Consider the following 14,336-nt stretch of genomic DNA (forward strand, 5'->3'; position numbering starts at 1 on the left):
AAACTGAGGTCATTGTTTTTGGCCCCAGACATCTCAGAACTAGAATAGCTGATAATATTCTCTCTCTGGATGGCATTACTTTGGCCTCCAGTACGACTGCGAGGAAGTTTGGCATTATCTTTGATCAAGACGTGTCATTTATCCATGGAGCATCCTCTCTCAGAGTGATGCTGAAAAACTCATCCATGCTTTTGTTACTTCTAACCTGCACTACTGCGACTCATTATTGTCAGGATGTCCAAATTACTCCATTAATAGCCTGCAGCTGATCCAGAATGCAGCAGCTAGAGTTTTGACAGGAATCAGCTAAAGGGATCACATCTCGCCTCTCTTAGCTTCTCTTCACTGGCTTCAAATAAAATTCAGAACAGATTTTAAAATTCTCCCACTGACATATAAGGCCCTAAATGGACTCGCCCCATCATACCTGCAGGATCTAATAGTCCCATATATTCCCAATAGAACACTCAGATCACAGAGTGCAGGTTTACTTGCAGTTCCCAGAATTCACAAAAGTAGAACGGGAGGATGAGCCTTTAGCTATCAGGCACCCCTACTGTGGAACCAGCTGCCAATCTGGGTTTGACAGGCGGACACCACCTCCAGTTTTAAGACCAGACTTGAAGAGGGAGCTGAAGCATGAGGCAAAGTCGATTTACATTTAAATTGCCCCTTGGGGACAAATAAAATTTTTCAATTTGAATTTGAATTCAAACCCTCATCTTTGGTCATGAGCTCTGAGTAGTGACCGAAAGGATGAGATCACAGATACATGTGGCTGAAATGGGCTTCCTCCATAGGATGGCTGAGTCAGGAGCTCTGACCTGGTCCATGGGGAGCTTGGAGAAGAGCTTTCCTTTTCACTATTTCAATTGTTTACAATTTCCAGAACACTTGACTGGATATTTTATTTAGAGCAAGGAACAAATGGAGTCAAATTCAGTGTGCGTGGACACATACTTGGCCAATAAAGGTGATTCTGACCCTGAACTGTTCTGAGAGGAAACAGAATTTAATATTGCATAGCTTATGACCACCAGTGGTACTAAGCTGACCTTTCTAGCTGAACTACAGTACAGACATTGTTTGTTTGTTTGTCAGTCTAATAATTGTAATTCAGCTCATGAATAAGTAGAGATTGTATCCAATATGTCATTGTTTCACAGCAACAACTGCATGTTGTGTATCTCTTTCAATCAAATTTGAATCCACTTTGCCTCACAAGACACCAAATCACAGTCTGGAGTACATGATTTCGCTTTCAAGGTATTTAATTTAAAATGCTGACATGCTCATTTCATGATCTACATGAGATTTAACAACACACCCAGAAAATGTAAGAAAATATGGAATAATACAACATTAGTGGTTTGATGATTTGGTTTTCTGCAGTGAATGAAAAAGTAAGTGAAATAATTAACAGTGAGAAAAGAAGAAAAAAACTCTGGTGTTTTGACACAGCAAACCTGATGAAGATCCTAAAAGGAAACATGCTGGGCTCACAAAAGTTCTTCATTTAGTGTTGCTGCAGTGTTGATTGTTTTGTTAAAAAGAACAGTCTAGTTCATAGACATTATTCATTACATTGATGAAACTGATGATACTCCTTACTGTACACGAGTGCTACAGAAACAAATCCTCACATTAAGGTCTTTTTCAAGGATCACAGAAATCACATCTCTAAAAGATTATGACAGGAGGACAGTGACTGTGCAGTTATCGTTTGTTTGTTCATTAGATCTTGTTACTTACACAACAGCTTCTTGAGGTGTTTATAGATTTCTTTCATTTTCAGTCCATATATGATTGGATTAAAGAGAGGATGATACAGGATGATTTGTAATGTTATTATGAAGCGGGCAGTTTTAGGAAAATCAGTTTCCAGTCGCAGTAAAAAGACATCAAATGTAATCAAACAGGAAAAGTTGATTAATACCATCAAGTGTGGTAAACAAGTCTGTGCAGCTTTTCTTCTGACTTCTCTACAACTTCGATAGGATATTATAAATATTCTGGTGTATGTAAAAAGGATAAAGAGCACAGGTAGAAGTACAAGATTTACCAAAACAACCAAACCATATATATTCTGCAGTCTTGAACTCTCACAGTGAAGTTTGCCAACTGTGCTGTTACAAATGATTCCTTTGAAAGTAAAGTTACAGAGTTTCTTATTAGCATTCAGTACAGCTGGTCCTACCATCTGACAAACAGGCACAAGCCAAGCTAAAGCCAGAAATATACTGACAGTTGTTTTCCTCATGATAGCTGGATACTGCAGAGGTTTACATATGGACACATATCTGTCATAAGACATGGCTGCCAACAGTAAGAACTCTGAACCAGCTAAAGAGTAAAATATAAACCACTGAAAGAGGCAGGCTGAATAAGATATGATCTGTTTCTCAGATAAAAAGTCAATCAACAGCTTTGGGTAGATCACAGTGCTGTAAAGAAGAGAGTTGATTAACAGAGCTGCAATGAAAATGTACATGGGCTCATGGAGGTTTTGATGAATCCAGATGAGATACACAACAGTAGAATTACTGCAGATTATTAGAATATAAGCTGTGAACATGATGACAAAATAAAGATATCTGTATTTGTACAAATCCACGTACCCATCAACAGTTATATATGTTACATTTACTCTGTTATCCATTAAGTTAATCCAGACAAACTGTTAACAGACAAGACTACTTTCAGTCTTTAAGTCACGATTACATTAACATACCTCATGCAGCAGCTCGTGAGCTTGACTGCACGTGTGTTCGTTGAAATATTGCAGGAATGACAGACATCCAAAATGCTGACAATGAACTCACTGAGTTTGTGGGTTGTTATTTTTATCAGCCTGCATGACCCTCCATGGATCTAATTAAATTTCCACCATGTGCTACTTTTCATCCAAACAACTTCATCAAACTCTGGAGGCCTGAACTCAGAGGTCTTGTTGGGCATATTTGCACCTGTCATACTTTCCTTTGCCCCCTCATCACACTTGTGCCTGTATTATACTGTAATTTTTACACACAACAATAGATTGTGTGTTTTAAATATTTTGAATCCTGCAGTGTTCACATCAGCGTTTACTACCTCGTAGTTTCTGTCTTCCCTGAAGATTTCCGACATAGCTTGACATGTTGATCAGCGGCAGATGTGAAACCGTTAGCAGAACTGAATTTGGATTTGAGGTAGTCACAGAAAAGCCAGCAAGGTCTTCTTGAGAAGACTCAGATATGGTTCACTCTCTGTGATTGCACCTAGACTTCAAAACTTCTTTCTGACGTATCCCAGAAAGAAACTGGCATCTGGCCAGCTGTTAACCAAGCCGACATGTCCCAGTTTCTTCACATCCCCACTGACTTACAATAAAGATGGACAACATGAGACTCTAAACGTGAAACCAACCATCTGGATGGCCTCCTGGTGGGAGGGGACATGGCTTGTTTCGCCACCTGACAACAGTAGTAGCCGAGACTCATATGGTGATCAAAGGCAAATATTACAGATGCGTTAAAGAAAACGTTGCCTTTAACCCATCTCAGTGGTATTTTCAACATGGTGATGGAAGCATAAGCTGGTTTTATTCAGTGATGTAAGGCTCCTTGCTGTGCTCCATCTTGTTGCTGATTCTTGTTAATTGACCCACAAACCGACAGTTCTGGTTAAAGTATTTCCTAGGGAATTTTTAAATGCTTCCTTTCCATAGCTGTTAACAGATGCCCCTCATGCATCATATGTCACATAATATAATAATTGTTCTTCGTACTGCCGGTTTTCCCTTTGTATTGATACACGTTGTTAGCCTTTTGTGGGTTTTAAGAATCTGTGTATTCACTTCCTCATCACAGATTGATAGACAGATAGATACTTTATTGATCCCGGGGTAAATTCAGTATCCAGTAGTATGCAGCACAAAACTCAAAAACCAAGCTATATTTAGGTTCAGGGTTAAATATATATTTTATAAAAGCCCCCAAGTCTCCTTATCACCCCCTTTGGGGTGGTGTGTGTGTCTTTCTCAAGTTCTGCATCTGGAAGTCCCAAGTTGTCTTAGCTTGGTCATTCTTAGCCACTTTGAGAGGTGTCTTCCATTCTGATGCTGGGACTTCCAGCCCATACTCAGTGTAGATATTCCTGTATACTCTGCCAACCATGGTGTCCCCCTTTATGTGGTTCCTGTCTGCATCTTACACTCAGGTGTTATGGGCTGAGTTGTCTCCAGGGCACCTTCACACAACCTGCAACTGGGATCCTGTCTGGTGTGGTAGACCCGAGCCTCTACTGATCTTGCACTGAGTGCCTGTTCTTGTGCTGCCACGTTTAGCACTTCCTTCAGTCCAGCCATTTCCAGCCATTGGTTGAATTTCGTCATAACGGTGGTACACACCCTTCAGGAGTTTGTCCCTCCCCAACGGTTCATCCTCTCCCCCTCATCATTGCCAGGTTTCTGTTGCCTGAGATATTCATTTAGCAGTTTGTCTCTGGCGGCCATGTTCCTGATGTATTCCTGCATCTTTGTTGTTGCATCCTGAATGCTGGTTCTGACACTCACTAGTCCACCATTCAGCTGACCTCTCACTGCCTCACCTTGTGCAGCTTACTTGCAGCCTCTTCATGGTTTCCATTTGCCTGCGGGATCCCAAAGTATTTGTAACTGCCCTGAAACTCTGTAATATTGCCTTCTGGTGTCTCAAGCATATCTTGCCTTGATTCTTATCTTCTCCTTTTCTGTCTAATTTCTTTCTGTTCCATTTCATGATCCTTTATTGACATTTCCCTACTTTATCCTGAATCAGCAATTGCCCTTTTTTATATATGGCTATGGCATATGGCTTTGCCCCAGCATTGTCAGCCATTTCCCTGTTGCATTACCCCTGCATCTTTCAGCTCTTACCCTGCATCAGCATTTGCACCATTCTGCAAGATATGGGGCAACTGTGGTTCAGGAGTAGAGCAGGTTGTCCACCTATGGTGGTTCGATTGCTCCAGATGCTGCACCATCGGTGTGTGAATGTTTGTGAGTGGTTAGCTCATGGTGTTCTGATTGTCATTATCCTCTGCCGTCAGTGTGTGAATGTGTATGTGAAAAGCGCTACATAACTATAGTCCATTTTCATATGGCTGTTCCCCTGCATTTACAGCCATTATTCCTGTTGTGTTACCCTGCTATCATCCTGCATTCTGCATTAGCATTTGCCACCTTCCTGCATCATAATGGCTTTTCCCCCTGCATTTACAGCCACTATCCCTGTGTCATGCATTACCCCTGCATCATTTGCTAATTTCCCCAGGTTTTCTGGTTAACCTTTCTCCCTTGCGTCATTATTTGCATTTCCCTGTATCATTTTGGTATTTTCCTGCTTCTCTGGACGACCCTTGGCCTTATTCCCTTGTGTTGCTTTCATTCTTACTCCCTTTATTTTTAGCCTGTAATATTTTATTGTTCACAGATGCTTTCAATTGTGCTTTCGCCTTCTCGCACTGCAAGTCAGACATGGTATAACTTCTATTTTGGGGGGGAAATCTCCTTCATGTTAAAGTGCTAGTTCATTAGAGAATGTCCAGTGGTCAAATACTTCCTGCCAGGGTTGAAGTGCCAAAGTCTATTTCGTTGTTCTCAATAAATTCATTTTACTTCAGTTTTGTCCTGCACTTCTGTCATTCAATTCTTTCTCATTAGTCTTTCCTGATTGGAATAACATTACCTTACAGAACTCCATAAAGACTGAAAAAAACTGCAGGACAAAGTATGTAAAATATTGGATATTTTATTAAGAAGCCTTACATTATAGAAGCAGGGGCCACCCTACATATTTTATATTCACTATTAGTGGAGGCTGTAAAGCTGAATTGATTTTGATCAGTGTATCAGGTCAGTGATCAATGATCCACTACCATTGGTGCAAAGTTAAAATCATCAACATTCAGGTGCATTTGTTCTAAAGCAGAAACAAAATTTGCGGCAGCTGATTAAGTTAAATACAACGGGACATTTGCAGTCCCCCGATTTCAATCCAACTGAAATTATATTGTAGCAGACTTTACGATATCCCCAAATATCAGGTTGTTGTCCAAAGAATCAGTTTCATATCGTATCGTAATTCATACTGTGATTTTCTCTCCAAAGTGTCAGGAAATCAAGCAGAGCCCGCGGCTCCTGTGAGAGCATAAATGGCAGTTGAGTTTGAATGAAACATCATGGCTACCGCAGTGCCACCAGAGTACCTGCCCATATACTCACATATGCTAAGTTAAACACCAGCCATAAAATAAATGAAAGACGATGCAGTCGGCGTACCGTTCCCGACGCAAGACACACTGTAAAAGTAAAGGATGTTGTTCAGAGCTGGTGTCCAATTTGTCGGAGCTACGGATCCGATAACTCACTGATAACGGTAACTCAGGTCATGTGGTGTTAGTTCAAACCCAGCAAACTGCAGCGCTTCCAGGATCATCTTTGAGGACTGTGGTCATGGACCGATTGGCAACACATGGTTGTACGATCAGCGTGCATGTGTGGCCTCTCCGAATCCTTCCTATGACTCAGCCTACAGCTAACATCTGTATACTGAGTACATTAGCTATTTGACAAATAAACACTATGGACCATTTGCCAAATACTCATGGGAGGCAGAAGTTTACTTGGATTTCTGTCTGAACACAACCGGCGTCTCGTTCCCACTTTTGTCTCTCAATCAGCTTCAATACTTTGGTTTTGAGCTGCTCTCAATGTTGCACACAGGTTCAGTAAAAAGACAGATAGAAAAATACATACAACCAAGAACAAGGACAACAAAGCTGAACAAGATGGATTCAAATAAACATAAATGATATGGACATACAAATTGGGTAAAACACATATATGTGTTGCATATGGGGCGGATGGTTTCCTGTGGCCGGTGATGTCCTGCTGGACGCGGGTCATTTGTGCACTTTTAAGCATAGCTTCTCCTTCCAACTCTGATCTCCTTCATCAGCATGTCTCATTTAATAAATAATAGAATAAGAAAAATTCTGTTGTGTTGACACAGTCAGCCTGATGAAGAAGAAGAAGAAGAAGAAGAAACATGTTGGGCTCACAAACTTCTTTATTTAGTGTTGCAGTATTTTTGATCTCTTAAGTTCTCTTTAAACTGCAGTCATTTGTTTAGTCATTACATTAATGAAGCCGATGATGCTCTTTACTGATTCACAGAAATCACATCTCTAAATGATTATGACAGGAGGACAGTGACTGTGCAGTTATCGTTTGTTTGTTCATTAGATCTTGTTACTTACACAACAGCTTCTTGAGGTGTTTAGAAATTTCTTTCATTTTCAGTCCATATATGATTGGATTAAAGAGAGGATGATACAGGATGATTTGTAATGTTATTATGAAGCGGGCAGTTTTAGGAAAATCAGTTTCCAGTCGCAGTAAAAGCACATCAAATGTACTCAAACAGGAAAAGTTGATTAATACCATCAAGTGTGGTAAACAAGTCTGTGCAGCTTTTCTTCTGACTTCTCTACAACTTCGATAGGATATTATAAATATTCTGGTGTATGTAAAAAGGATAAAGAGCACAGGTAGAAGTACATTATTTGCCAAAGCATACAAACCATATATATTCAGCAGTCTGGAACTCTCACAGTGAAGTTTGTAAACTGTGCTGTTACAAATGATTCCTTTGAAAGTAAAGTTACAGAGTTTCTTATTAGCATTCATTACAGGTGGTACTGCCGTCTGACAAACAGGCACAAGCCAAGCTAAAGCCAGAAATATACTGACAGTTGTTTTCCTCATGATAGCTGGATACTGCAGAGGTTTACATATGGACACATATCTGTCATAAGACATGGCTGCCAACAGTAAGAACTCTGAACCACCCAAAGAGTAAAATATAAACCACTGAAAGAGGCAGGCTGAATAAGATATGATCTGTTTCTCAGATAAAAAGTCAATCAACAGCTTTGGGTAGATCGCAGTGCTGAAAACAAGAGAGTTGATTAACAGAGCTGCAATGAAAATGTACATGGGCTCATGGAGGTTTTGATGAATCCAGATGAGATACACAACAGTAGAATTACTGCAGATTATTAGAATATAAGCTGTGAACATGATGACAAAATAAAGATATCTGTATTTGTACAAATCCACGTACCCATCAACAGTTATATATGTTACATTTACTCTGTTATCCATTAAGTTAATCCAGACAAACTGTTAACAGACAAGACTACTTTCAGTCTTTAAGTCACGATTACATTAACATACCTCATGCAGTAGCTCGTGAGCTTGACTGCACGTGTGTTCGTTGAAATATTGCAGGAATGACAGACATCCAAAATGCTGACAATGAACTCACTGAGTTTGTGGGTTGTTATTTTTATCAGCCTGCATGACCCTCCATGGATCTAATTAAATTTCCACCATGTGCTACTTTTCATCCAAACAACTTCATCAAACTCTGGAGGCCTGAACTCAGAGGTCTTGTTGGGCATATTTGCACCTGTCATACTTTCCTTTGCCCCCTCATCACACTTGTGCCTGTATTATACTGTAATTTTTACACACAACAATAGATTGTGTGTTTTAAATATTTTGAATCCTGCAGTGTTCACATCAGCGTTTACTACCTCGTAGTTTCTGTCTTCCCTGAAGATTTCCGACATAGCTTGACATGTTGATCAGCGGCAGATGTGAAACCGTTAGCAGAACTGAATTTGGATTTGAGGTAGTCACAGAAAAGCCAGCAAGGTCTTCTTGAGAAGACTCAGATATGGTTCACTCTCTGTGATTGCACCTAGACTTCAAAACTTCTTTCTGACGTATCCCAGAAAGAAACTGGCATCTGGCCAGCTGTTAACCAAGCCGACATGTCCCAGTTTCTTCACATCCCCACTTACAATTAGGTATGGACAACATGAGAACACCCTAAAAGTGAAACCAACCATCTGGATGCCCCCTGGTGGCGAGGAAAACGGGCAGGCGCGCTTGCCCAGCTGAAAGCTAGCAGGCCACCAATTCCAACTCTGTTCCTGGCCAACGTCCGCTCCCTGGACAACAAAGTGGACCTGTTACGTCTGAGGCTGAGTGTTTCCACAGAGATGAGGAACTGTGCTGCCCTTTGCCTCACGGAAACCTGGCTAAATCACAACATGCCGGACTCAGCATTCCAGATCAACGGCCTGCAGCTCTTCTGGGCGGACCGTGACCACCGGTCGGGGAAGTCACGAGGAGGAGGACTCTGAGGCGATAGAACTTATGACAGTGAAATGTCGGCCGCACTATCTGCCTCTGGAGTTCACCACGGTGTTCGTCACCACTGTAAACGGAGGCGTTTTACGTGGTTGTGGGGGACTTTAATCACGTGAAACTGATGGACACTGCTTCCAGTGCACAGACTGGCAGGTCTTCAGAGAAGCGGCTACATATGAGGGAGAGGTGAACCTGGAGGAATACACCTCCTCCGTCCTCGGCTTCATCTCCAAGTGTGCTGATGATGTCGCCACCACCAAGACAGTAAAAGGCATCAGCACTGAGAGTGGCGAGGAAAGAACTGACGGCAGGCATCAACAGGGCCAAAGCCACATATGCTCACAAAATTCAGGGGCACCTCACCTCCAACGACCCCCGGAGCATGTGGAAGGGCATAAAGTGCATCACGGACTATAACATCAGAGATGCACAATGCCCAAGGGACCCCTCCCTGCCGGACAAACTCAACAGGTTCTACGCTCGCTTTGAGGATCCTGACACACACCCCTGCACTAGACTTACACCACTACCCAGTGACACGCCCCTCTGTGTGTCCACAGCGGATGTGAGGAAGACCCTCAAAGGTATCAACCCCCGCAAAGCTGCTGGCCCAGACAACATCCCAGGGCGTGTACTGAGGGACTGCGCACACCAGCTGTCTTTAACACCTCACTGTCACCGGCGTCCGTCCCCACCTGCTTAAAGACTGCCACTATTGTCCCCGTCCCAAAGTGCTCCACAGTGACAGGCCTGAATGACTACCAACCCATAGCTCTGACCCCGGTAGTCATGAAGTGCTTCGAGAGGCTGGTCATGGCACACATCAGAGACTCCATCGACGTCACTGTGGAGCCCCACCAGTACGCCTACAGGAAGAACCGCTCCACGGATGACGCCATCTCGTCAGTGGTCCACACAGCTCTCACCCATCTGGAGAGCAGAAACTCCTACGTCCGCCTGCTCTTCCTGGACTTCTCCTCTGCTTTTAACACCATCATCCCACAGACCCTGGTACAGAAACTCTCCACCCTGGGTCTGAGTCACACACTTCGGAACTGGGTCCTGGACTTCCTGACTAACAGACCTCAGACTGTCAGGATCCACAACTCCACCTCCTCCTCCATCACCCTCAGCACTGGTTCCCCCCAGGGCTGCGTGCTGAGCCCCCTCCTGTTCACTCTGCTGACGTACGACTGCTCGGCGAGGCATCCCAGCTGTCATGTAGTGAAGTTTGCAGACGACACAGCAGTGGTGGGACGCATCAACAACAATGATGAGTCGGAATACAGAGAGGAGGTGGAACACCTGGTGCAGTGGTGCAGAGAAAACAACCTCTCCATCAAAGAGACGGTGGTGGACTTCAGAAAGGACAGGCGCCTCACCCCTCCACTGCACATCGGAGGAGTAACTGTGGAAGTGGTCTCCAGCTACAGGTACCTTGGTGTATACCTAACCGAGGACCTCACCTGGAACACCAACACTTCCAGGCTGGTCAGGAAGGCCCACCAGTGTCTCTACTTCCTCAGGAAGCTGCGGCGAGCTGGGCTTGGGAGAGCATCCTCTGCACCTGCATCACTGTGTGGCACAGCAACTGCACCACTGCTGAGAGGAAGGCTCTGCAGAGGGTGGTAAAGGCTGCACAGAGGACCACGGGGGGCAGCCTCCCCACCACCTCAGACCTCTACACAGCACGATGCAGGGGGAGAGCCCTCCGCATCATGAAGGACTCCACCCATCCTGCACACGGACTTTTCCAACCCCTCCCCTCAGGCAGGCGGCTGAGGAGCATCCGGAGCAAGACCACCGGGCTCAGGAACAGCTTCTTCCTCGAAGCTGTCAGACTGCTGAACTCCGGCCATGCCCTATAGTCCCCCCCACCCCCCATACCCATACACACACACACACACCCCTGACCCCCTGCACTACAAACACTTTAACCTACAAGTGCAATATTCATAATTGCAATACTAAGGACTCACAAGTGCAATATTAAGGACTACTTTCTGGACTACCTCATACTGCACACACTTGCACATGCATACTTAGGCCGCTACATGTTAAAACCGGCTTCTTATTTAAGGTTTAGCTTATTTAAATGTTTAGTTTTATATTCTTTTATATTCTATTTTCTGTTTAGCTTATATTCTATTCGTACTTTATATTTTTATATTTTATAGTCACTTACTGCTCCCGGGACCTGAGTCCTAATTTCGTACCATAAACATGTGAATGTGAGCTGGTATGACAATAAAGTTCCTTGAATCCTTGAATTTTCAACATGGTGATGGAAGCATAAGCTGGTTTTCTGCAGGACCAGATGAGATCCGCCCCAGACTGCTTAGGGACTGTGCTGACCAGCTCTCCTCCTGTGTGGTTCCAGTTCCTAAGACTGCACATCCCAAGGAGCCAAACCACTACAAGCCTGTTGCCTTGACCTTTCACCTGATGAAGACCATAGAGTGCGCCGATGAATGCGTCGATACGTGTGCAGCCTGTTACAGACGCTCCCGATCTTCTTCACTGTTTTCTACTGTTTTTATTGTATTTTCGCGACTCTTTTTACTCTCTTTTACTCTGGACTACACAGTTTTTCTATCCACCACACACCAGGACTGGTGTGAGCGCAACCACCTGTGCTTAAACACTAGTAAAACAAAGGAGATGGTGATTGACTTCCGGAGAAGGACATTACCACATATACCAGTGAACATCCAGGGCTCGGACATTGAGATTGTGGACAGTTTTAAGTATCTGGGTGTCCACCTCAACCATAAACTGGACTGGTCACATAACACCGATGTCCTGTACAAGAGGGGCCAAAGTCGCCTCCACCTTCTGAGGAGACTGAGGTCCTTTGGAGTGTGCAGGCCCCTCCTAAGGACTTTTTATGAATCTGTGGTAGCCTCTGCTATTCACTACGCTGTGGTCTGTTGGGAACCGGGCAGCACGGACCGGAACAGGAAGTGACTGAACAAGCTGGTCAGGAGGGCCAACTCTGTCCTGGGCTGCCCACTGGACTCCATGGAGGAGGTGGGTGAGAGGAGGACGTTAGCCAAGCTACTAAGCACAGGGACTGCGCTACGCTGGTTCAAATCATATTTAACATGTTAATGATGTTTCCTCTTCATATTTAAGGGTTAGCCTCGGTGTTCCACAAGGTTCAGTGCTCGGGCCGATCCTGTTCACCTTGTACAAGCTCCCTCTAGGAAATATTATTCAGAAACATGGCATAAACTTTCATTGTTATGTTGATGACACTCAGCTGTACTTATCCTTAAAGCCTGAAGAAACAGAGCTGTTAGCCAGACTCCAGGCATGTCTTAAGGACATAAAGGACTGGATGACCTCCAATTTTTTATTATTAAACTCAGACAAAACTGAGATCATTGTTCTAGGCCCCAAACACCTTAGAAATAGAATAGCTGAAAATATTCTCTCTCTGGACGGCATTACTTTGGCCCCCAGTATGACTGCGAGGAACCTCGGCGTTATCTTCGATCAGGACGTGTCATTTATTCATCACATTAAACAGATCTCTAAGACCGCCTTCTTTCACCTCCGTAATATTGCTAAGATTAGGAGCGTCCTCTCTCAGAGTGATGCTGAAAAACTTGTCCATGCTTTCGTTACTTCTAGGCTGGACTACTGCAACTCACTATTGTCAGGATGTCCAAATTACTCTGTTAATAGCCTACAGCTGATCCAGAATGCAGCAGCTAGAGTTTTAACAGGAATCAGTAAAAGGGATCATATCTCCCCCATCTTAGCTTCTCTTCACTGGCTTCCAGTAAAATTCAGAATAGACTTTAAAATTCTCCCACTTACATATAAGGCCCTAAATGGACTCGCCCCATCATACCTGCAGGATCTAATAGTCCCATATATTCCCAATAGATCACTCAGATCACAGAGTGCAGGTTTACTTGCAGGTCCCAGAGCTCATAAAAGTAGAACAGGAGGACGAGCCTTTAGCTATCAGGCACCCCTGCTGTGGAACCAGTTGCCAATCTGGGTTCGACAGGCAGACAGCACCTCCACTTTTAAGACTAAACTTAAAACCTTTCTGTTTAGTAAAGCGTATAGTTAGCCTCAAACTAAGTGTGTAGGGCTGGTAGGCATAGTTACGCTCACCTCATGATATATACTACCGTTCAAAAGTTTGGGATCCCTTAGAAATTTCCTTATTTTTTTAAGAAAATCACAGTTTTTTTTCAGTGAAGATAACTTTAAACTAATCACAAATACACTCTATACATTGCTAATGTGGTAAATGACTATTCTACCTGCAAATGTATGGTTTTTGGTGCAATATCTACATAAGTGTATAGGGGCCCGTTTTCAGCAACTATCACTCCAGTTTAATGGTACAGTGTGTTTGCTCATTGCATCAGAAGGCTAATGGATGATTAGAAAACCCTTGTGCAATCAGGTGTGCAAAATGTTAGCACACCTGAAAACAGTTTAGCTAATTAGATAAGCTATAAAACTGACCTTCCTTTGAGCAGGTTGAGTATCTGGAGCATCACATTTGTGGGGTCGATTAAACGCTCAAAATGGCCAGAAAAAGAGAACTTTCATGTGAAACTCGACAGTCTATTCTTGTTCTTAGAAATGAAGGCTATTCCATGCGAGAAATTGCCAAGAAACTGAAAATTTCTTACAACAGTGTGTACTACTCTCTTCAGAGAAGAGCACAAACAGGCTCTAACCAGAGTAGAAAGAGAAGTGGGAGGCCCTGCTGCACAACTGAGCAAGAAGATAAGTACATTAGAGTCTCTAGTTTGAGAAATAGATGCCTCACAGGTCCTCAACTGGCAGCTTCATTAAATAGTACCCGCAAAACGCCAGTGTCTACATCTACAGTGAAGAGGCGACTCCGGGATGCTGGTCTTCAGGGCAGAGTGGCAAAGAAAAAGCCATATCTGAAACTGGCTAATAAAAGAAAAAGATTAATATGGGCAAAAAAACACAGGCATTGGACAGAGGAAGATTAGAAAAAAGTGTTATGGACGGACAAATTGAAGTTTGAGGTGTTTGGATCACACAGAAGAACATTTGTGAGATGCAGAAAAACTGAAAGGATGCTGGAAGA

General features: G+C 43.3%; 2 protein-coding genes across 2 annotated transcripts; both read right to left on the reverse strand.

The window, feature by feature from the left end:
- Positions 1-552: 552 nt before the first annotated feature.
- LOC124066868 (olfactory receptor 11A1-like) lies at positions 553-2,726 on the reverse strand. The gene has a single exon (XM_046403687.1). It carries the CDS (start codon positions 2,657-2,659, stop codon positions 1,745-1,747), a length of 915 nt encoding a protein of 304 aa, XP_046259643.1. The 5' UTR covers positions 2,660-2,726; the 3' UTR covers positions 553-1,744.
- A 4,355-nt stretch (positions 2,727-7,081) lies between these two features.
- Positions 7,082-9,368, reverse strand: LOC124066866 (olfactory receptor 11A1-like). The gene has a single exon (XM_046403685.1). The coding sequence runs from the start codon at positions 8,186-8,188 to the stop codon at positions 7,274-7,276; it is 915 nt and encodes a 304-aa protein (XP_046259641.1). The 5' UTR covers positions 8,189-9,368; the 3' UTR covers positions 7,082-7,273.
- Between the last annotated feature and the right edge of the window lie 4,968 nt (positions 9,369-14,336).

This window comes from Scatophagus argus, chromosome 11 (assembly GCF_020382885.2).
Source record: "Scatophagus argus isolate fScaArg1 chromosome 11, fScaArg1.pri, whole genome shotgun sequence".
Lineage (NCBI taxonomy): Eukaryota > Metazoa > Chordata > Actinopteri > Scatophagidae > Scatophagus > Scatophagus argus.